The sequence below is a fragment of the Haliaeetus leucocephalus genome, unplaced genomic scaffold (assembly GCF_000737465.1).
Source record: "Haliaeetus leucocephalus isolate CR32 unplaced genomic scaffold, Haliaeetus_leucocephalus-4.0 Scaffold702, whole genome shotgun sequence".
NCBI lineage: Eukaryota > Metazoa > Chordata > Aves > Accipitriformes > Accipitridae > Haliaeetus > Haliaeetus leucocephalus.
In genome coordinates, this window is record NW_010973138.1 from 2,773,187 (window position 1) to 2,798,603 (window position 25,417).

The 25,417-nt window shown below is 39.2% G+C and overlaps 1 protein-coding gene across 1 annotated transcript in view; it reads left to right on the forward strand.

Annotated features, from left to right (window-relative positions):
* Positions 1-25,417, forward strand: part of DSCAM (Down syndrome cell adhesion molecule) — a 402,368-nt gene that overhangs the window by 200,798 nt on the left and 176,153 nt on the right. The window contains exons 4-6 of the mRNA XM_010580406.1: positions 16,036-16,182; positions 21,743-22,021; positions 24,284-24,559. Coding sequence (XP_010578708.1) covers positions 16,036-16,182; positions 21,743-22,021; positions 24,284-24,559 — 702 coding nt within the window. The remainder of the gene's footprint in view (positions 1-16,035; positions 16,183-21,742; positions 22,022-24,283; positions 24,560-25,417) is intronic.

Sequence of the window (25,417 nt, forward strand, 5' to 3'; positions counted from 1 at the left end):
TAAACAGTGAGACGACCAGGACTGTCCTGAACAATCATATTGTCTTTCATTTAAGTGATGTCCGTTGTTCAGAAGACAAACTATCAAACAAACTTTAAAATATGTACTCCTCAGTCAGTCAGCCTTCCTGTTCACGGTAAAACTCTGTGAGAATTTTGCCTCAATAAGGGGAGAGAGAAGTCTGGGTCTTACAGAAAATATTTGTTATTCATCACTGAAAAAATCTCAGTTTCCCAAGGTACAGTGTGGCAAGCGTTTTTCAGTTAACTATAGCAAATAGTACTTCAAAACACAAAATGAGCATTTAACTACACATTTGCAGACCTTGGGCAGCCTAAAACAGCGATCTTTCCTTCTCATATTAAAATATCTCTATGAACTTTAGCAACCAGAAATTATTGGGTACCAGCTATTTTTGTCACCGAAGTATGGTGAATGGTGGTTAAACAAAGGTTTATTGTGCCACCAATACTTGAGTGTTGCTGATGCAGAAAAAGCAGCATCTGAGCTAAAAGACAATGCTGTGTTGAAGTCATGCATTTTAACATATTATGTCCCTAGAAAAACTAAGTGCAGATTATGCTTGAAATGGTGTTAATCACATAGCTTGCCTCTTAATGTTCAGGTGTTTGCAGCTTCTATTTAAATGCAAAATTATTCCAGGAAAAGGTAGCTAAAAAGTGTCTCAGAAATTAAGTGACAAAGGGTAACTTTTTATTTAACTTTTTTTTTTTTTAAGGTAGGAAGAAATTAGTTAGTGAATAGCTGTTACCTTTGGTAATGTCACTTTCTTTCCCCATCCATGGGGGTTTTTTTGATGGCTGCATCTGTATAGCAGAATTTAAAAGTACTTTTTATAGAGACTCGAAGGCTTGCAGTACAAAGTCCTAGCCACCCAAGTGAAATCAGGTCTTTTCTTTGGCACCCATCATCTCATGGCTATACTCTGCAGACTATGCCACAGAAGAAGAGCTAGCCAGGTAATAGGAAAAAAGTGTAGAAGAGTTTCAGCTTTAATATCTCATTTTGAAAGATTAGGTCAAAGCAAGTCAATGTAACAGGTTGGTCACACAATCAGATCACATCCAACTATTTACAATTAATTATTCAAGCCTTTCTTTGTGCTCTTGTCAATTTGAACAGAAGAGCTGTCAGCTGTTGAGTCTCTATTGAAGACCAGCCTTAGATCGTTATTATTGAACAGCTCCTTACTAGACTCTGGGGCCAGTGCTACTGTCAGAAAGAAAAAGAAATGAAACACAGTGTATTGACTTTTGGATCTTTTGGATATTATTTATTTAATTTTTCTCCTACCTTCTGTGTTCTTTGCTCTGCAATGTGCTATGCTTTGCACAATGCTCCCTTTGCTCCAGAAAGAACGTAAAGTCAACAAAGCTCAATTTACAGGGATTGCATATATGTTCCACCTTTTTAATGAAAATGCTCTAGGGAGGGAGATACTGTGTCTCAACTGTGGACATGGTGTAGAATGCAAATCCTAGGGTCAGCGGCACAAACTCTTGGGGCTCTGCCTAAGAGGATTGGAGTGAAGAAAAAATGGCTTTCTCCTGGGAGATGAAGACTGTGAACTATGAAAGCAATAACGTTGACCCAAATAACAGTTGCTCAAGAGAATGAACCAGTGCAGAATTTGCTTAGAATAAATGCCATACAGCTGTCGATTTTGCTACATTAATTTTCTTTTTGTAAGATTCATTTATGGCTGTTCACATCCCTAAGCCATTGGCTGCATGAAAGAGTATACTCAGATTAAAACTGAATATAAGGAAAGAGGAAAAAAATAGTTTTAGTTCAGAGCTTTTTCTTCATTACTTTTTTGCTGCCTAGTTTTGAAAAATAGGGATAATTATTTTTAAATGTTCTTATGTGACACTAGCATTTTTTGAATGCTCACGTAAAGTGTGAAGTCCCCAAAACTGCACTGTGTTTTCTCAGGAAAAAGAAGTACATTGAAGCAAATTGGCTGAATATCCTTACTTTAGATGAATTTGTCCAAAAAAGAGTACTTTTAGACTTTATGCATTTAAAGCACTGTGTATAGAGAGTCACGCCTCTTTTCAGGCAACTGTCATGCACAAGTAAGAACAACAGAAGACTGGTACATGATTTAAAATCCCTTTTAAGCCATGTTCTGGTGGCTTAAATGAGACTCACATATATGGTTCACAGGCTTTATTATGGTCCCCTACTTAAAGGTGTATTTTATACCCACATGCTAATCCTTTAAAGACAAATTCCATGCGTGCAGTTGGCCATTGTTGTTCTACATCTACAGGTGTGCAAGGGGTCATGGATGTGTCTGACTTACACTGTGTACGCTACAACAGTTGTACTGCATCTATCATCAGTACAAAGTACGCACTTTAGATTCTGCACACCTTGGATGGACTGAACGTGCTGTACTTGTGTAGGCATTTGTGTCGGGTCAGTCCTGTTTAGGCAACTTTATGCTGCTTGCATTTTTCTGGGAATGCAAGAAATGTCAATTGTAAAGATCTTCATGTATAAATGTTATTAGCATGGTCAAGGCCATCTGTGCTAATGTCATAAGATGCTGACAAGCAAGGTCACTCTGTGACTCAACATGTTCTTTAATGGCCTGTGGAAATTCAGAAAGAGAGAATGACTGCTCAGGAATACTGCTTAGGGTCCAGGCAATGCTGATCTTTGTCTGCTTTAACATTTTTATTTTGTTGGGGTGTTTTTAATCTAATGCAATGCTTCTTCAAAAATAAGATTTAGAAGTAGAAAAAATGCTTTGTGTGACTTTCAGCCTAAAGTCTAATATTTAGGATATGAGTTTGCAGTAGTTTGTTCTAAAACGCCTCTGTTTTCTTAACATTCATCATTTAAAAGATACAAGAAAACACATTATAGTGACTCTCACTGCTTAATAAATGGTGCCATGCAACCCTAAAACAGAGCTGTGAGGGTTAACAAAATAGATGCTTTTCATCATTTGTAGAACTAATTGTATCTTTAAGTACAGGAAAAGCTCAGGAAAAGCAGAAGAATGTTTAACACAGGCTTGTCTGAAACAGTCTGGCCAAAAGCTATATTTTTAAAATAGTTTACTCTGAGGTCTTCATGCAGAATGAGCAACAGTGCAAACAAAACGGCTGCAGCATGCTTGAGAACACCGACAATTGAAATAGTAGAATAGGAGTAACATTTAGCTCATACACAGAGCTTTACATATTCAAACTGTGTCCTTCTTGTGTACCTACATTAAGGGTTGAATAGTATCTGGCAGGTCTTCAGGCACAGCACGTAAAATGAAGAGTAAGAAAGGATGCTTTTATGCTCAAAGCCCAGGACTGGGATACAGGATTCCCAAATCTGCCACAAACATGCAAGATTAGGCAAATCAATTAGCTTTACTGTGCCTCAATTTCCCAATCAAATAAAAATAAGCAAATGATGAAAATTACCTGAGAAATGTATTTGGGCATATTTGCATAATGTTCCTAATATCTGGACAAGCTTCCAAGTCATGATTCTCTGAGCAGTTCAGAGAAGGCAATAAAAAACCTAAAATACTTACATTTATTCTAAAGGAAAGATGCTTGTGCTTATAATGATATTTTTCTTTGTGCTGCCAGTCTAAGGAAAGTAATAGTACAGAATCAAAGTAATGTTTATGAGAAGGTCTGGAACTACACATCCTTCCTAGTTTTATCTCACATATGTCTTTGAAATTAAGTTGGATTGAAATACCCCTTAATCTTGAGTTGATGCTAAGCATAAATCACACTGTGAATTTAATTCATGCTGAAAAGTTATACTCACTGAACTTTTTTAATTGTTAAAAAGTTAGTTTGCCAAAGATGTCATTGAAGAGCCTAACTTGACAAGGCATAGAAAATAAATAGCGTGACAACAATATCTACTTGCAACATTATAACTCACATTCAAAGTGTTTCTGATTGTTGAAATGTTGTAAGAATTATAAAACTTTGTTACCCACAAAAAGTGAGGTCTGCATGCACACTATGCTAAAGCCCCGTATGGTGATGCAATACAGTCTGCAACCAGATTCTCAGGAATTGCCTGCAGTTATTTCAATTTAAAATCAGTGTGTGCTTTTTTTTTCTTCCAGCAAAGTTGATTATACGTGTGACTTATCCTGTATGATACTTAGTTGCTATTTTTCTAATATTCCTTTATGGGGTAATTTCATTGGGTCAGGGTCCACAGGAGTCCTTTTGTTTCATTATACGGTACGGAACAGTACACATTTCTGCTCTTACTACTGTCATCCTGATGCTCTGCCTTTTCTTCAGTTGTTCTGATGATGTGCTGTATAGGAACCCAATGAATGTTCCGTATGTTTCTGAGGAAAATGTGTACTGAGTCCTAAAAGATGGGACTAGCTTGTCAGGAGACTATTTTTTTTTTAAAAAAAAGGTAAGTGTATGAGTGGTAGTCAGAGCTGAATGAAGTTAAAATCACAAAATGTATGAAATGGAGCTCTGTGCCTCACCTGTGTTGTGTGGAAGGGTGAAGCAGTGACAGAAGTAGGTTCCCATCATATTCCATAACTAGGTATGTTCAGAGTGGAAATCAGTGTGTATGAGAGAGGGCAAGTTTTCCTCTAGAAAGTAGTATTCAGCTAATGGTACAGGAAATTTAAAAAAATATTTTGATTTTTAAAGAGCTCTTGAAAAGTGACTCCATAGGCTTAACACTATTGTCTTGTTCAAAAAGATAGAAATGTGCACCATTAATTGCTTTTTTTTCCTTTAAATTTACTCACTGAACACTGGACTCCGTCCCCAGGGGAAGCCAAGCGTCTCCAGGGGAAATTATTTAATGTAGCTCTAATTCCTAGTGGAGCTACTTCCTCCCACAGTGAATATTTTGAATATTTTTTAGCCCAAGAACATTGGTTTACCTTTCCAAATTGAGCGAGGAAGATAATAACTCCTTCCCAAGTCATTACCCTAAAACCAAATTAACCTGTTTAGGTTTCCCTAATTTTACACTCTCAAAATATGTCATTAGATGAAAATATGATACTGGAATGTACCATATGAGGCTTTGTCTGTTAGTTACTGCATATACCTTAAATAAGAATTCTGAATGCTCAGATGTCTTGTGAATCTTTGAATAGATTTTTTCATGAAGGGAAGTGGGTACTGTTCTAAATTTCTCATAAAACTGTTCCTTCAGGTTGAGATGCTTCATTACCTTCACAGCTACCTACGAATAAATGTGGTTAAACCTGTGGGGCCGCAGAGCTGCAGCTGCTCTAATTAATGTAGCATAATATTGATTATTTGCAGTTAGTCAAAATAATTCTGCTGCTGGTGGCACTTATAATTCTGTGTATGCAAGGCTGTGATTTATTCTGATCATATTGTCTATAACAGTACGTATTCTGCATATACAATGACTTCAAACTTATAAACTATTAAGGTGCACATTTGGTGATGGTGACATAAACCAACTGCTGTTCAGACCAGAGGAGATGGAGGTTCTCCCTTTACTTAACATGCTTGTGTTTAAATTTACATGCAGATAGAAGGAGAGATGGGTTATGTTCCTTGATGTTGTAAAGAGTAAAGCAAAAGTTTATCTGTGCTAATCCACTGGTCAGCTCCAGGCTATTTATTTACTTGGGATGCGCCAGCAAAAGCCTGAGAGAATAAATTTTAATCCTCCAGACAGCTCCATATATCATGGGCAAAGCTGAATCCTCTTTAATCAGAGCCCCTAAAACTAGCTAGTGATTTAAAATTATCTGCTTGCTTTCTAGCTGAAATAAGGAAAGCAGCTTCTACAGCAATGTGTGCAAGGACTCAAATCATCTAAAACTGCAGTATTAAAGATTATGGCAGTTTTATTTAATATCCTGGAGGACTGACAGTTAACATCAGTGGGTAGAGAACTGTAGCTGCTCATGCCTAATATCTTCATAAAAGATTAAGAGGGTGAACAATTAAATATAAACATTATGTGATCAGTCACGTTTATACTATCCAATCATAAAGTAGTAGCAATTAACATAACCTAGTCTGTGTACACAAAAATACAGCTCCTGCATCTCTTTATGCTTTTTTAAAAAAGAGCATGTTTATTCCTCTATAAAACTTGAATACTGCATATGTCATATAGTGGAACTGGTATGGACAATTGGCATGAAATACGTTTCTGGAGTGTCAGAAACATGGAGGGGGAAATAAAATATGTTCTGATTTGTGTACTTCGTCTAACAATCTGGTTTTCAGAATGGCCATTATCCTAGTATCCAAACTTATTCAGAAAATGATAGCACTGCACATATAATAGCACTAATGCTCATGTGTCTTTCCTGATTCTGTGATTACAGAAACACAAATGAACTCATGTTACAGTTGAATTTAAAGCAGCTAAAACCATGAATACAGGTACTACCACCTTTCAGGACCTATTTGATTTTTGAGCGTTGTGTTCAGGTCTCATCCTGTCTGCATGTGAACCCAGCACAGTACCAACTCTTGTTCCTATGGTAAAGCTGTAATTGACTCAGCAGATAATCTCTCTCAGCTCAATTTAAAAAGCAAAAACTGGAGCTTCATTTCCCTCCCTCCCCTGTTTCTCTTTCTGTGTCTCTCTTTTTTGCTTTATTTGCTTTCTTTCTTTTTTTTGTGGTTTTTTCCTTTCTTTTTTCTTTTCCTTTCTTTTTCCTTTTTCTTTCTTTTTTCTTTCTTCTTTCTTTTTTACTTTTTTCTTTCTTTTTTCTTTTTTCTTCTTTCTCTCTCAATTTTATTCAACTTATAGTTCTATATACAAGAAATAGGCAGGTTTGTTGTTTTAGCTAGCAATATTGCATGCAAAACATTCAGAGAAATTTGGACACTATAGCTATGGCAAAATCTCGAGTTATAAGAGACAGTAAGCCACTTTGGAATGGAGAAGTACACACCACAGTATCTAGATTTCTCTAAATCTGCTTTCTTTGGAGAGCTGCAGAAAGACATGGTTGGTCACTAAAATTCCTTAGAGATATAGGTGCCAAAATAATAGCAATTCTATGTTAACTCTTTTACTCCTTAAGCTTTTCTACTTTCAAGGATCAGTTGGAAATATTTCATGGCCTTGCTCCTTTCCTCTCCTGGCATTTTAGAGAGATGGTGATGATGGTTGAACTGGACCTCCCACACTTTGAGCAGCTCTGACCTCCACTGACCGAGTGGCAGGGCGACTGATCAGTAACAGATTTACTTGTGTACTGATTCAGACTGAGCTGCCACCGTATAGATGTTTCTTGAGGAGGGACCTGACTGAGGTAGAGGAGGTGAGGGCAGTAAAGAGTGGTGGTGTAAGAAAAAATCTGTCTTAGTTTTGAGCTACCAGTTCTATGTAAATTTTGCAAAGTTAAGAATCCATCTACCTTACAACAGGACCCATGTCAGGCCATGGATTGGAAATGTTTATAAATGTCCTCAACTCTTTGCAGAGAGATAACCTTGGTTATTTTTTATTGAATTGGAAACAGATTATGTGCCTACATAAAATAGAAAAAAACCTCACGTAAGGCTGCTTATCTTGTTTTATAAATTTTCAAATTTAATTCTGGGGGAAAAAAAAAGACAAAAAGAAAAAAGAAAGAAAGAGAAGGGAAACTGGCTGCTGTGGAACTGAAGAAAACTTCAGACCTGCAAGTTCAGTCTTATGATAGAGATACATCTCTGTGAGCTTTGAGGAGCCTGGAACAATAGATGAAATAATGCAGCAGCCTCCTTTGCCTCAGATAACCTCTTGCTATGGCTTTTATGCTTATTTCTTTCCTTGTGTCAGGAAAAGACAGGAAGATGAAAGTCCTTAATATCTCATGAGTAACATTGTACTATGGTGGCACTTGAGAAGCTTTGCTACTGAATTTTTCTCCCAGAAACTGACTCACACTCATGGTGGCCTCTCCAGTTATCAAACCCCAGAACTATGAGAGATGAAGACCAGGCCATGTAATACAAATAAGTATTTTGTTCTTCACCAGGTACGCTGAAGGGTGGAGGTGGTAACACAAGGGAGGGCTAATTCATTGCAATTGATTAAGGAAGAAGTTCATTGCCCTTGGGCTGTAGGACAGTGCTGTGGCTTCCCTCCTGTTCTCCTGGAAGTCAGCTGCAGGTTGTGTCCCAGGCAGGGAGAGAGGCAGTGGGCAACAAACTCCAAAGGTGCAATTTGTAGACCTCGGAGCTGAGGGAATATGAGGAGCTAAAAAAAATCAGGTTTACCTTCTGTAAGGTCTGCTAGCAGGGCCTGTGAGCTTGGCTGCATCCCTGGGGGGAGGTTGTGCTGCTCAGAGGAGCGTAGTCATGTTTTGACCATCTGCACCACCTACGGTGAGCAACACCCCAGGTGTCTCACATAGGCTGAGTACTTTGTGTGAGTGGTGCTCGGAAAAGTGAAATCCTTCCCTCCCTCTTTCCCTACACGCCTCTCTTTCCTCATTTAATCTTTGGTTTGTGTATCAAAAGCATTCGCAGGACTGTGACTTCAGGGCACAGTTTAAGCATGGCTGCTTCTAGCACGTTTTCCATGCCCAGAGCAGCAGATTGTTTTGCTTTGAGAATGATGTTGTAGCAGTGCTATAAAACTGAGTTATAGGTTACTCTCTACTTTGGCTCTGTGGGGATGTTTCTCCCCTTGTGTGCACAGGTCACGCTGGAAACTTGCTTAGCAGAAGCAGTTCTATCCAACGGAGGTGACAAGTACAGCTGATAAAAGTTTATTTGTTCTATATTATCATTTGGCACACAACTAGAACAGCCATCTGTTCTCTTAATTTCTATCAACCCAATTTAGACTGCAATAACATAATGCCGTTAGATGTGTTTCCAACAAAGTGAAAATCAAATATGATTTTTTTAAACCATCTTGAGGATAACATCACTCCTATTTAAAGACTACAAGCATGCTGGGGGAAAAGGGCATGATAAAAGAATAATTAATGTTACAGCTTTAAAATATTCTCATTTTCATACAAGATTATTATACACTAATTCAACAGGAAAGTGTTCACATTTTCTTATGAATTATACATGAGAACAGTTTCACATAGGAAACCTAAACAGAATTATTTTAACTTATTACTCAGACCTGTAAAAGTTTATTTTAATCTCTGATATTATACAGTCTAATGGAAAGCATTAAAAACCTTACATAAGAGCAATTTCATAATTGTTAATGTGACCTCTTCTCACTTAGAGAAATGAACACATGATTTGCTAATGCAGCTCAACTTTAATGAAGCCACTAGGTTATTTAGGGCACTAGTCAGCAGATAGTAAAATGAGGGGTGTGTTTGTAAAATGTCATGGAATCTGGGGCCCTTAGCTCAGGTTGGCCAAGCCTAGGTACAACCCAGTTTCCTCCCCCTCTTCCCTGTTTGTTCTCTTCAGGGTCTTACTACCTTGAAATATGTATCTTCAGATCAAGTGGTTTGGTAGTATCTCAAATGAAGACATAAATTTGAAGTTTCAGTTCATGAATGAAATTTGGTTAAGGAAAGACATGTTGATAAAGTATGCAAACTGTTCAAACATTGGTGTAATGGCAAATGATGATATGGCTTGGTGAGTTGTATAGGGAGATTGGATTCTGTGGTAAAGAATTCTGATTTGAACATGTAGTTTTTAATACAGCCAATTGTAGTGTCAAGACACACAGACAATAGGTTGCATCTACAGAATCGGAGAAATCTATTCTCTAAGTCCATGACTCTGAAAAGGAGATCACAATTTTCAGTGAATAACTGAAGCAAGTTAGGACTGATAAGAGGACTACTATAATTCCTGGATGCGTAAGTGGAAGGGAAATTGGTATAGAGGAGCGGTGACATTTTGCATTCACTGTTACCAGAACCATTACTGAACTTATGCGCATGATCCAAACTTGAAAAAGAACTTCAAAAAGTTGTTAAGGTGTTGGGCAAGAACTACAGGAATATTTCAAGATATGAATAATTCATAGTAAATGATTTAGGAAGTTCAATCTGTATAACTAATTAAGGAGAAAGATGGTTTAAGAGGCAATTTCCTCATGTTCTGTAAGTACTTAAAAGGGCAGAAGATTTCTGACTGCAGAGGAAATCTTTAATGAAGGCAGAGTAAGATCTGATAGCTGGGGTCAAAGCCAGATAGACCACAAACAATACACTAACTTTCAAAAGTGAGAATAATTAACCATTCAAATAATTTACCCAGGGGTATCACATGCTCTCCGCTTACAAGAAATCTTTAATCATGACTAATGTCTTTTTAAAAAAGCTATAGCTTAACTTCCAGGTACAGACTTGGTGCAGGAGTTAATGGGTAAAGCATGAAAGGTGAGAATAAATTACTCTAATGGTCTTTCTAGTCCTTGGATCTATATAGGTTTTTTTCAGTCTCGCAATGAGGCAAACTTATGTATTAATGGCAGATGGGATGTTGGAGAAAGAATTATGGGTTCCATTCCCTGTTTTTCTACTGACTTGTGTACATTGATCCACTCAGTAGGCTTCTCTGTAAAACTTAAATTTTAAACAGTAATATGTTACTATGCTTGCCCACCTCACCAAGGCAAAAGGTAGTAAGGGTTCCTAACATCCTTCAAACTCTTTGAATGAAACTCATACTACAGATATTGGACCAGGTTTTCAAAGGCACTAAGCACTGAAAGCAAAAAAAGAGATGCAAGCTTTCAATGTCTCTGAAAATCAGATGCTGAAATTATTATAATCAAGTTTTCAAGGCATTAATACAAACACTACTGAGGAGGAATAATAAATGGGAATTATGAGCTATATTTTGACAGTGTTCTTTTTAATTGTTGTGAAGGAGGCTTCTTTGCCTTCCTCCCTTGAAGCCTGCAAACAGCCAAACAAATAAAAAGCTTCAGTTTATCTGAAAGGATGTTCCATTTAAAAAAAAAAATCCTTATTTGGCATATTAAGTAGGTGAGTCAAAAAAATTAGACTTTGTTACAGCAAAGCAAGAGCGATTAAATTAAATGCGCCTCAAGAAGAAAGCACTCCTCTAGATCAACAGGGCAATAAGAGCTTGTCGATCCCCATCCTGGTGCATTTCTAAACACTTTTTGAAGTACAGAAGGCAGAACACTCAACACTTGGGCTTTGTCACAGCTGACAGCCTGTCGGTTTTAATGAAAATGCTTTCCGTTTAGAAGATGACAGAAATTACATGCATTTCCCCTTTTATTTTTCTGTCATCTTTTCTGTCTCGCATTTTTACAGTAGAAGGAGGGGTTGGTTATTAAAGCATTACATAAGTATGCAAAATCTATTAAGAAGAAGAGAGGAAAAGGAAAAGCTTTAGCCCTGCAATTACACACAATGTGTGTTGGTGAGAAATGTACACTGTGGGATAACATCTGATATGTGGCAATAACTATTTACTTTTAGTTATCTTTAAAGAGGGTGAGGCAAAAATCTCTAGATAATGCTTTAAGTGAAGGTTTTATTATACGATTGCCTGAGTAATTTCCAACAGGAAGATGATCTAAGCAGTGTTAGATAGCTCAAGTATGTTCATAACTTCTCTAGAAAATATAGCAAGATAACACTGAACAATTTCTTGGCTCTGCACAGCTTTCACAAACCTCTTTTATTAAGTAGCAGGCTTTTAATAAGTGTACCCACTCTCATTGACCCAGACGTACAACTGCATCTGAAAAAAAAACACTTCTAGGACTGAGGAGGGAAGGCTTCACTTGCAAATATGTCAGTACTATGGGATCTGGAAATAGCCCACAAATCTATACATATTATTCAGCCTGGCAGTAGCCACTCCATGTTTCCCCAGTTTTGATTCCAGAGCGAGTATTAGCAGCAATAACATGTACAAGGTAGAAATATTGAGGAAGTGAGCTTTCGGCAGCTTTAAGGAATGCTCTGAATTTAATCTTCTAACTTAATTTCTGTGACAGTTGCTTCATGTTTATCCTAAGAAGAGAGACGAATTTAACTGTTAATGATGGCCTGTGCAGACCATATCTCAAAATTGTGCAGAGGATCTGAAAATAGTGAGAGCTTTAGAAAAGCATAGAGAAAGGAATCAATTTTTAAACTTTGAACACATTTGTATGAACTTAAACTTGTGCATACTAGTTACCTCCAACAGTGTGACTCTTTGTAGAAATGGAATTATGTATATTTAGCAAAGGTGAAACTGGATCCCAGAAAAAGCAAGCTACGTGAAGCCATTGTACCAGGAGCACATTTCTGCCTTTCAGCTGTTTAGGTTCCACTCACTTGACACAAATGCATAGCATGTGCAGATTTACTGGAGGGACCAAAATGGTCACAACCATCCCATTAGCACCTTTTTACGTGGTCCTCATCCTGTGATGTGACAGCTGAGCAGCGTCTCCACCAACATCTACCCCTGTATAGTTTGGTAATGGGGTTACAGACCAGCTTGAAAAGTCTGATCTAAGCCTTGATCGGGCTGTAGAGGACATGTCTGCACGGTATACGCAGTGCTGGTTCAGCAGCCTGGCAGCCCTGCCAGCCGAGTGGCATTGCTGTGGGCAAGCACACGTCTGAACTGGCTGTGCTGTCTAAAATACAGAGCTGGTTAATGCTCACATAGCTGGAAACAGAAGCAAGAAGAGATTACCTTTGCTGTATACCCATCATTAACCACAAGTAAAGTCCTTAAATGTGATTCCCATCTCCTGAAGCTGTAATTTTGTGCTGCCTACAGACTAAGGGAGACAACTGTCCTTTAATTACCTGTAATCCTTATAACATATTTCTTGGCAAAGGTAGACTTTCTTTATGGATATTTCAGTAGTGCTGCATCTATCTGCATGTGACACAGAAGTCAAACAGCCCATGGTTTTCACACCAAAATTCTAAATATCCTTCTAACCTAGAATTAGGGGTAAAAGTAAACCTTGTTAAAGGGTACAGATGCTGAGTACCTATGTGATGAGGAGATAGGGTAGAATGGCACAAATGTTTATGTCTGAGTAATTGGGGACTGTGAAAGGAAAAGGAAGAAATACTCATAGGACATTATGATATACCTAGGAGTTACAGTGTGAGGATCAACAAAAAAAAAAACCAAACAACAACATCTGACCAACGGGAAGCACTTCTTCTGTGTGAATCTTTGTGAGCCTGCATCCCTAAGTGGCAGTAGGATTTTATTTGTTGTGGCTTTGGAGCTGGACTGTATGACTGACAGCAGGTAAAGGACAATCCTGTGATTGTTAAGGGGGTTCACTAGGTGACTGCCTGCACACTTGCAGACTATCTGGTTGCTAGTAGGTAGCTGTTAGCTGTCTGGTATATGTAGAAAACCTTATTAGCATGTTTGGTCAAGCCAAGCTATTTTGTGACTAGCAAATAACTTATTAGTAATTGAGAAGCATATTTTATTGGTCTAACTTACTGTGATTAACTGTCTATATCATTTCCTCCAAACATTATAACTAATGTCTTAAAATACAAGATGCAAGATAGGTTTGCTTTTCTTGTGTAACCATTTCAATGCCATATTTCAGACACCTGGCTGTGAAACTGAAATGTTACATATTCAGGTGCTTTTCCTGCTACTCTCAACAGTACATTTGTTTATAAGTAATTTGTGTTGAAACACAAGCCTTCTGTATGCAAGCAATTAAATTTCCAGTGGCATATGAAGTCAATACGGCCTCTGTATAAGAAGGAACCTCCCTAGCCTCTAAACCTCCCTCGGCTGGAATATAGTGTTGCTCATGGCTGAGGAGAGTAATCTCGCCATCCAGTCCTCCCTCCTCCTTCACATCTTCCCTTGCCCAGCTCTTCTCCTTCAGCAGCAGGCAAGTAGCTCAACATCTTCTATGCCTCCACTCCAGGGATTTATTTTGTTAATATACTTCTTAGTAATGGCACATGTTATTTGAACAAACAAGGTACTTCAGAAGGGTATGCGCAGTGTGGTTTATGCTTTTCCAAAGTCGTGACCTAACTGCTTCCATGCTTGTGCCTTGACCTTCAGGAGAACAGGGCCAGCCAAGACAAGTCACCAGTGTGATTATTTTATAATACAGTATGCATACAAGGATGAGAGAGGTAGGCTTCTGTTGCTTTATTCAATATTCTCTGCTCTAAGGGTCAGTCCTGTCCCGTGACATTAAGTGCTTGTTAGAATTATTTTTTTTCCATTTCTTTCAGATTGTGGTTTAAAGGAGATTGCCCTTTGTAATGATACCTTTTCCTTTCTGTCTTTTCTCTGCTGGATTGCTTTCCCACTGATGCATTTGTGAGCAAGCACCCTGACTACACTTAATTATTAAAAAGTCATTGCTCAAATAGAGCTCTGAAGAAAAGGAAATATTTTTTACTGCCTGTTACTGAATATTAGTTCATGATGGCTTTCATCTTTGTGTATTCTCTCCTGTAATTTTGGAGCCAGGAATGTTTTATAATCATAGGTAGGGGTATGTATATTGTAAGAGCTACCAGCTACTAGAGAAAAAATAGCAGACAAAAAAGAAAGAAAAGATATTAACATTTTCTCCAGCGTAAAGTTTTAGAAAAGCATGCATAGCTTAGACTGCAGTATTTTTTAAATGGAAAGAGTGACCAGGTGAGGCACAAGTTTGCAATGCATTCTAACCACATTATTTCCATTTATTGTAATATAGGAAAAGCTTTAGAGTAAACATGTACCATGTAGATGTTAGTTATTTGTGTTCTTGCTTTTAGAACATGCAGTTACAACAGAACAGAGGCATTTGTGCAGGTGTCAAATGATCAAAATTGCACATGTGTACATACATACCATGATGTTTTCCACATATTCTAGAGTTAATAATAAAAAATATGTATTTGAAGAGAATTTCAACTATATTATTTTCAATTTGAATGAACACTGGGAGAAATGGTGACCATGAACATGTCAGTCTTGTTCAGGTTTAGGGGGCAGTCACTTTGCAAGACTTAATTTTCTTCCTGAAATAAACCTTTCTCTGTAGAATTTAAAAAAAATAAAAATATCTTTGGGTATTAAATAACACATCCTGTGCTATTTATTTAAGCTCTTCTTTTAGACACAGAGTCTGTCTACCTGCTTATATTGTGCTTCTCTAATCACAGACTGCAATATTATTAAAAAAAAAAAGTCCACAGCAGATCAGATAATGTATTAACTCATCTTCTGCCAGTAGCCTGGCCGTGGAAGTACTGAACCGCAGGGAGCTCAGCCTGTCCTACTGAGCCCTGGGGTGCATTAACCCGCGTGAAACACGGACAGGGTGGGGTGGGACTGTTCTTGACACTTGTCCTGTCTAGCTTGCAGCTAGCACAGGTATGTACAGCCTCACTGGGGTCAGCGGTGTAGGCAACATCAGCAAGGCTGGATTTGCTGTCCTTGTTTTCCCATCACACCTGCAGCAGGCTGTGGAGCGGGGCTGTGCAGTACATGGCTTTTATGGCCAGAATCCTTTAGCAAATATGTCCCATATTCTTGGGGTAAAAACTTCCTCCTTTTGTGAGTTTCTCTTGCTTTCACTGATCCCTTCTGTTTTACTTTTTGTGATCTTTTTTTTTGCAGTTTTCTGGTGTACCTGGACAACAGATGCCATTTTTGGCTAATATTGTTTCATTATGCATGCCGTCCCAGACTGTCTTTCTAACACATACAGCTCTGCTGGTCAATTGCCATCATATCACTCTACAGTACTGAATTAAACTGGATTAAATTCTGCATTGGTTCTTCACCCTGTATTTTATTTCAGATGCCTCTTGAATATTGTTTGTTGATTGTGATATAGACGATGGCACATTTCTTTCCTTCATTCCTCACATTTTCCTTACAGATCCCTACCTTTTTTATAAGAAGTGCACATGAACGAATATCTTTATATGCATTTGCAGTGAGTACTTAGTAAAGTTATAATTGGCAGTTTCTAGAATCTGGCAAAAAAAGCCTTCAGAACCCTCAAGCCTCTGTCATCCATCCCCCAGTGTGAGCAAGGAGAACACAGTAAGAACCTGCAGATATTTTAAACACTGCAAATTCTTGTGTCTTTCAGGACCTAGATTTCTCATCACATCCACGGGAGCCTTGTATATTTTAGATGTACAGAATGAAGATGGACTGTACAACTACCGATGTATCACAAGGCACAGATACACTGGAGAAACACGACAAAGCAACAGTGCAAGACTTTTTGTATCAGGTACTCCTTCATATATCATGTTAAATTAACTACTGTATATGCCTCTCTCTAGTGCGCTAAACTGGCAAGGCAGGTTCTTGTGCCCGTATGCACTAACAACCAAGTTGTCTATCAAATGGAAGGTAGAAGTGGTCAGCTGTGAGCTGCTGCTGCAAAATAAAATGTCCCATTTTAAAATCCCGTTTACTGCTTTTCACCTCCTATTAGATATTTCCAGAGAGCCTGTAGGGAGCACTGGCATTTAGTACAGTGATTTTTAGTAGGTTTAGAGAACTTTGTAAAAGGACTGTGGATGGGATTCATCCCATTAAAAGTAGACTTGCACAGTGAAAGTATGTAGTCACCTTAACTTCCCTTTGTAACCAAAGGAGAGGAACACTTTTAGGGGTAGTGTATCTGACCTACTTCAGCTGCCCACTTTGAAGTGAGATGAATTGCCCCATGGTGCCTCTTTCTCTGTTAACCATAGCAGGAGCTCAGGACATTTAGCTCAGCTGTAGATATTTCCACTGCAGGAGTCTCAGGTTAGCTCAGGTGCATTTCAGCCTTCCTTTTCATTCATCACACTCCTTCCCTGGGGAAAACAGTGTGTTTCCCTGCTTTCAGGAGGGATCTCCAGCCAGAAGGGGTACATGACCTGTCCCAGTCCACCCAGGGTGCTGCAGGTAGACAGGAGGGTTAGCTGATGGTGTCCGTGGGTAGAGCTAAGAGTCCCAGGGCAAATGGCCTCATGCAGCAGGTAGGAAAATGAGAAAGTATCGGGGTTATTTTAACTTTTCCTTGTAATCATAAATCACCTCCTAATTGTTGTGATGGACTGTTGGGTTCCCACACACACTAAACACTTAGGGCTGTCGGTATGGTGCTGCTCCAATCCCACCTTCTCCCCATTTTGTCTCAGTGAGAGGAGGTGCCAGTTGTGGGTGAGGTGAGAAGGAGGAGCTGACCCCAGGTGTGGGTTTGGAACTTGCTCTCAAACATCTCTGTATAGGATTAGCTCTTCTCCACCTCCCCTTCTTCTCCCTCATTTGCTGGGTGCCTGTAACTGTACCCTCTGTTTGCACGTGAGCAAATCTGCAACTGTATTCCCACATCTATAGAGTTAGCTAGGACTGTATCTCTCTTCTGTCTCCCTGTATCTTTCCCATACAGAAGACATGCCCACCATCCCACTGAAAGCCCCACAGAGCTTTTTCTCCTTTTCACTGTTACTAAGTTGCCCTAAAGATCAGTCAGGGTATGGTGACCTTCACAATCTAACAGTCAGTGGGGTCATTCTCCTTTTGACCTTGTCCTCTTGTCTTTTGGTCTTTTTGTCAGAAAAAAATAATAATCTAGTGATTAGGTCTCAGCTCTCCACCCTCTGTTCGACAGCCCTAACTAAGCGAGACAGAGGTGGGCACAGGGTTTTCCATTAGTAACATACTTACTGCCCTCCTCCACAACGGTCATTGCTGAAGGATTCTGGAGCCCTCTGAACACAAAAGTCAGTACTTAAATATACTAATGATAAAAAAGTAGTGTGATTGTTCAGGTTAGAATCACTTACCAGTCAGATGCAGGAGTTTCTTCCTTTGATATATGTCTCCTGTGGGTAAAACTCTTGCCTCTGCTTTTTCCAGCCACATGAAGAAGTAGTTTTCCTGCACAATAATCTGCCTGCTTTGGTCTTATAAGGATAGGCAGGGTCCTATCCTTCTAGCTGGCTCCATAATATGGTCTGCTTCCGTATGAAATCATGCTAAGGCTGAGCCAGTGGTAACATAAATAAAATCAGGCTTGTATCTTGGTTACCACGGGAAAATTTCTAGTTACTTCACTGAACAAAAGGGGAAAAATGAAAGCTCTGTCTTGTTTGTAATTCAGGACAATCACCCTAAAAGATGTGCTGTGTCTGGAGTTCCCTTTTCTATTCTCCTCCACAGACCAAATAAAACCAGGAAATTTTACCTCTGCGCAACACCTGGCTTTTTTTAATTCAATGGGGTTAATTGTTCTTTATCAGATCTATAGTGGGGTCTGATTTCCAGTCCTGTTAGTCTACTGAACAAGTGCAGCAATTGTGGGCAAGAGTTTCTCTCTTAATATTTCTCTAACAGGTTTTGTTTTTCCTTTACTGGAATTTATATTTTAAAATAGTGAGTCCTTTAAGAATGGAGATCAGACAATCCATGAACATAGTTGAGAATGGTCTGCTTGCATGAGACGTACATTTTTGCCTGCCTTTTACATCCATAAATATTCTCTGCTTATTTGGGAATGAATTAGTTTGTGGTCAGTATTGATCGTAGTCTCTTGACCACATTTTTAATACAAGTTAAGCTTTGTTATTGTTTGAAAGAGTAAGAAAGGTAATGTGCATATAATAGCAAATACACATGTGAATAAGTAGTATGCCTATGAACAAAGCAAGGTTCCAAATTTCATCTGGAGTAAGAATATCTCCTTGAAATCATGTGGCCCTTCTAAATAAAATTAAAACCAAGGCCATTAACATGCTACAGAATATTCCTCTAATGCCCATTATAGCATGTTTTTCCAAAAATAATTTTGTCCAGCCATGAATCCCAGCTCCCAAAATCTCTACCATTTTTTAACCCTCACCCTCCAAAAAATCCTCATGATTTTGAAAAAGTAATGAGTTTCTTGCTCTGTCCTTCAAAGAAAATCTGAAGTAGAATATTTTAGAACAGTATTTCGCCTCAGTTTTTCTGCTGTTGTCCTTGCTAGAAGGTATTTGCAGCTGACTGTTAAAGCATAGTAAAATAATAATTCAAAAGAGTACATGCCACATATTGGAATTGGGTTATGTTACTTTGCTATTTGCCTCATTGCAGGTGATTGCAAATGAACCTTGGGATTTCTTTTGTGCTTTTTTTCTTGTCTTTTTTTTTCTTCTTCTTTTTTTTTTTTTTTGTTTAACTGGAACATATGCAATGTAGGAGCTCTAAATAGCAGCCTTTTCCAGGGACATCCCAAAGAGATGTTTCTACCATCCATTTAAATATATAGGTACAGAGTGCAAGAAAGCACATCGCTGGAATCATATTTTGTGTATCCCTGAATATATTTGAAGTACCTCCTCTACAAGAACCAACTCAAGGCTTCTCAAGTACCTAGGCAAATCCCAGTTTAGCTGTTCCATGGATGGGACTCCAGCCTGGCCTCCCCCTGCTAAGGCTCAGTTTGAGAAGGGAAAAAGTGAAGAGAAGTGAACCTGGCATGGAGGACCCAGGGACTGGTGTGCTGTTCTTGAAGGGTGAGAAATGGTAGCTGCAGAAGGGGGCTCTGCCTCCCGTGGCATCTGCTGCTGTAGCCCCCAGCTCCTGGGGGCAGCCCACCTGCCTTCCCAGGCTTCTGCCTAGGCACGGGGGCAGGTGGGCAGCAGCTGCTTTGCTGTCACCATCAGCTTGTTGTCCGAGGTGGTTTCGCACTTTGCCTGGGCCCACCGTCGAAGCATGTGTGGTTCTCTGCTGCAAACTAGGAGGCTGTCAGAGTGTGATACTTACTAGCCCCAACTTTTCTTTACCATTACTTTAATTCCTTCCCTGGTGGCCCCCATCCTGCTTTGAAGTCCATGCGGTACTTTGTGTTTTTCTACTTAAAGGCTTGCAAATGGGACCACATATATCCTTCACAAAGTCTTTTGAAGTTAAAAGTGTATAGAGAAGATATGAAGCTACTGTGAGTTTTGAGTAGAAATGCGCAGACAATACCTTTATAAGTCAGTTCTATTTTTTTATTATTTAATTATTACTTTCAATTGAAAAAATTGATTTCGTGTAGATGTGACCTTCCTAAGAGCCAGAGCTGTAATCTCTTGTGTGCTTACGTTTTTACTGAGTTAATTCCTCAGGCTGCACAAAAGAATCTATGCACTGAAAACATAGATGCCTGATGACCCAAAAGGCAAGAAAAGAACTGGCTAATCAATTAGTCAAATTGACATTGGCCTTCCCAATAGCATCCTGGCAGATTGTGCTTTCACTAAGCCAGACATAAACAGCATGGCAAGCTCAAAAATATAACCCTTCTTGATGCCAAATATGGACCTTGAGGCTACTGATGCATGCAAAATCATTTGTTTAACTACTGGCTGACATGTTTCTAATGAGACAGACAGTAAGTTGCTGTAAACTGAATGTGGTTTTGCCTTCAGTGGCTCAACTTTTTGCTGGCATCTAGAGAGCAGCAAAACCCCTGTGGTTGTCTTTCACTGAACTTGGCATTTAGGGTTTTATCTCGATATTCACAGAAAATTTACTCAGCTCATTTGTTTACCATCACAATTTTAGTTTCTGGATTGATAGTATAACTTACATAGTGCCTCTAGGTATTTGCTCTCAAGCATACTCTCCCAAGTGTGGCTGCAGTCCATGAAGATATATCTAAGCTAGTTTTAAACTAACTGGCTCAGGTACCGATTACACTATCGCTTGAGTAGCTTAATTCAGCATGAACTGCTTCTGTAATCTCTCCAGCTCCTAACAGGAACCTGCTGCAGCTGCCCTGTGAGCAGTAGCAGAGCTAGCTAAGTCAAAGGCCACTTGAAAATGTCAAAATGATTGCAATCACACCTACACCCAGGCAACTATGATGTAGATATACTCAAAAAGAGATCGGTGTGTCAGATAGGAGTAAAAGGAGTTGATCAGCATGTGGAGTTTCTTTGTGAGACAGAAGTCCTAGAAAAGTGGGTGCATGTGATACGAAAATACTTAGATGAATATTTGTTGATTTATTGTCCAGTATTTCTGTTGCAGTAGCTCCAGGATGGGCTTCCATCATGCTGCATGCTGCACAAAAGTGTAAACCACGTCAGCCTCTTCCTGCAAAAGTTTTCAAACTTAAAAAGCCAGAATCACAGAGTAGTATTTCTGGTGGAGTACTTGCACCTCTGGTGAAGGTACTCTGCTAGACTTCTGCGAGATGTGTAAATATATATCAGGTGCTACCCAAGTGTGTTGGTCTGAGAGCTGCTTTTCTCAGCAAGTTGAGCACAAAAAGTTGGAGTATTAAGCTGTAAGTTGGTCTTGTCACATTAAGTTCTTTTTCCAGAGAGAAAGAAAAGGCTTGTCTGTCAGTTAGACTGCAGATGGAAATTCCTGTGTCTTTGCCCTTTTCTCTCCTGACACAGGGATAGATTGCTCCTTCAATTCAAAGCCTTCAGACCACCTAGAAGCATGGAGAATCTGTTGGCTTCATTCTAGCAGAGTAGTGCAGGCATAACAGTAACAATTGTTAAGGCAACACATTTCTGGCTCTCCATTCCTCTGATAGGGCACATGAAGGATGACCAGAGAAATGGTTGCCACCTGGAAAAAATCCAGTGAGAGGATTTCCAAGTAGCCATGAGATGCTTCAGTAGTACATGCTGCTGGATCCCAGCCACCACTACTGAGATATTACAGACTGATGGCTGGGTCACAGTAGCAAATTGTAGTACATAAAACACTGGGCTAGTGAGTCAAAAAATGCAGGAGAAAAAAATATTGGCACATTGCTTAGTGAATGAAAGAATTTTAATGCTCCCATTGAAAACTGCTGTTTGTTCTTTCAGATCCAGCGAATTCAGCTCCATCTATTCTAGATGGGTTTGACCACCGTAAAGCCATGGCAGGACAGCGAGTGGAGCTGCCTTGCAAAGCATCAGGGCACCCCGCACCAAAGTATCGTTGGCTGAAGGACAACGTTCCCTGGGAGCCTGACAGCAGGTTTCGGCAGACAGTTACAGGTCTGCTGATTGAGAACACGCGTCCCTCAGACTCAGGCAACTATGTCTGCGAGGTGTGGAACAACTATGGGACTGCCGAGATGATAGGACGACTGTATGTAAAACGTAAGTCCTGCACTGAGTGAAGATCTCAGGCCACTTCTTACTTGGGTGTTTGCATCAGGGAAGATGTTGCCATATCTCGCTGTACCTTCTGTTTTGTTACTTTATCTTAGCAATGCTTAAACTTCTCAAAGTTGTGGAACAACAGAAAGTAGGCTCTGTGGAGATGAGCTAGTTAGACAATTGAGCGATCAGAAGTGCAAATAGATGCAATTTCTAATGTAGCTATATAATTTATCACATGGAGGATATGTAATTTAGAAGCTTGAATTGGATGCTTAAAAAGAAATTGCAAATGTTCTCATGAATAAAGCTGCCAAACTCTCATTGCCATGACTCATGCTGTTCGGTAATATTGAATACTCATACCTCCCCTCAGTTGAGTATTCATGTGTGAATATTCTGAATGTTTCACAAATTCTACAAAGATAATTATTACTCAGAAGCACTGCACTGGAAAAGTGTTATTCTTCTATTGTTAAAAAAAAATTATTTCCTGGAATAGAAATAATGCTTTGTGAACTAACATTTCCACCTATACAGCATGACTAGCAAACTGAAAAGGGAGAAGTTTGTGAACAGTTCAGGCCATAAAAATGTCTTCACAAATAATTACACATAATGTATTCGGCCAAAATAAAACCGAGATCAAAGATCAGTAATTCGTGAATTATAACGGAGGAGATTTGCTTCTAAATGTATTCATAAAAATTAGTTGAATTCAGTCTGCCTTGTATGATACAAAGTCAAAACTTCCAGAGACATGATGTAATGGTACTGCTAGTGATACCAAAAGTATCCCCTGTGCCTGGTGATACATTTTACTTACTCAGCCCTCAAACAGCCAGTAGATTCTTCTGGATCAGGTTGGCGGGAGGCAACAGTTGGGCAAAGGAGTTTTACCCTCCTCTTCAATGGAGGATGTGGTTCACTTTCTTGCACCATCATGGCTCTGAGATGCTGGTGGTGCACTTGAGTGTGTCTATTTTGTTCAATGTGTCATTGACAGTTTTGAGCCGCTGTGATCATTTTGATAGGAAATAGGAAATGTAGAGATATTCAGTGACTAGTAATATGCATATAAGCACAGATTAACTGTTGTTCAGGACCATTGTAGAGGAAAGCTCTGTTACATATGTGTCTGTGATCCAGAATGACTGAGGCCACTGATCTGTGTGGTTTTTTCCAGGCCTCTGCTCCCAATGGGCCGCTGAATCTACATGTGTTATAAACGCTAACCTGTGTGTTATAAAATGTTCAGTAAAGTGAATGAGTTAGCTGAAGAAATTTTCATGTATAAGCATGTGTATACATGTATGTGTATGCATATATGCAAGCTGGTAAAAAAATAAATAGGATCATATACATTCAGTTTCAGAGATGATATCAATGGTGATAACAGTCCCTTATCTTTATAAGGAAGTCAAACCAATGGATACAAAGCATGAAATGAGATCTGCATTCAGTAATGCTGATAACTGTTAGGTGGCAGGATACAGATTGTTTTCCTTGCATTTACGTTTATGACATTTCTTCAACACCGTTTATCCTTTTTTTACAATATAAAAATTTCATTACCTATGTCCCACTGTTTCTTAAGGCTGACTTGAAAATATTGTAGTCCTCCAATGTCAAAACAGAAAATCTAGTGAGCTCCCACACAAAAACACTTCCATGTGGACAGATCTTATGGATATCTGTGAGTGTACCTATGTTAACATTTTAGCGTGGATCTTCCACCCTTAAAAGCTAATCTCCTGGTCATTGGCATTTACTGCACTTGTTCACATCAGGGAGTGGTTTTGGAATGTGTAAACGGGGTTCCTTTTGCAAGAAATTAAACCAGAAGATGAGCTTCAGGAATGTATCTAATGTACCAGTTGAAAGGTCCACTCTGAACTAACATGAAGTAACGTCCTACCCTCCCAAAACATGTGTAGTGCCATTGTTAGGCCCTCAGCACCAATGGTGTTACTCAGTCAATCTGCTCCTGCTGTTCATTTAGGCATGGGATTATATCATGTGTTGAATAGGTTATTTCTATAGATCTATGCTTTGTGTCATGGATATTGGTGTCAAAAATGCTTGTTTAGAGCAACTACAGTCATCTATTGTTTGTTTGGGTTTTTTTCAGAAGGGTATGGCTGTGATTTTTGTTGTTCTCCTTAACTGAGAGTTAATTCGTTACTTGCACATAACTGGACATGTATATTTAACGTTTTCTATTTCCCTTTCCCTCTCCCTTATTTTGATTTAAATCTTCAGAACCACTAAAAGCCACGATCAGCCCACGGAAAGTAAAAAGCAGTGTTGGTAGTCAAGTGTCCTTGTCCTGCAGTGTGACGGGAACTGAGGACCAGGAGCTCTCTTGGTATCGTAATGGTGAAATCATCAACCCTGGTAACAACGTCCGGATCACTGGTGTCAATCGGGAGAACCTTATTATGGATGGAATGGCCAAGAGTGATGGTGGAGCTTACCAGTGCTTTGTGCGCAAGGACAAGATGTCTGCTCAAGACTATGTTCAGGTGGTACTAGAAGGTCAGTCACTACCTGTTTAGCGATTCTTGTCTCCATAATAATATATATGTCCTCTTTGGTGCCATCGTTGTATAGTGAGGGATTGTGGACCCTAAAAAACAGAAGAGGGTCCTCATGAACTGTGAGTGCGTTTGTTGTGCCCCATTCTGAGCAAAAACTAATAGAATGAAAAAATTGATTTTAAAACAAATCCCTCCCAAGCAATCTTTCCAGTCAGGTTTGGTTTTTTTGGTGGCAGTGGATGGTGTTGCTGCTGATTATTTACATTAGCTTTTCATCAGGACACAAGAGAAGAGGTCTCCATTCAACTCCAAAAATCTTCTGGGCATGGTTTTTCTGGTTGGGTGTATTGGCTGAAGGCTTAGAGATCATCTTAACTGACACAATGTCCTGCATGATAATCAAGTGAGGAAAGTTATGAATTTGTACAGAGCCAGATCACTAATGAGGCTGTAGTGCAGTCATGGCATGGATGCTATTTTTAGAGTCTTTATAGAAAAAGAAGAGAGTACCTGCCTGGATCGAGTTACCTCGGCAACCATCTCCCGTGACTAAGAAAGCCTAAAGAGCATATAGATAATCTATCATGATGTCGAGAGAGTGCAGGTTATCAGAGAGCAACAGCAGGAAAGATTTCAAAGACACTCAGGTCTCACTGGGAAAATAATGTCTGCTTTCATCTCCAAAAAAAACCTGTCACTTGAATTAAAAAAAAAAAAAAACCAAGAGGAGGAGGGGTGGCAGAGGTACATAGTGTGCACACTCACAGATTTATTGGTCCTGTGTCAGCTTTCTTTCAGGATAAAAAGCTTTTTTTTTGTTGCTGTTGTTTTGTTTTCTGAGGAGTGACAGTATCTA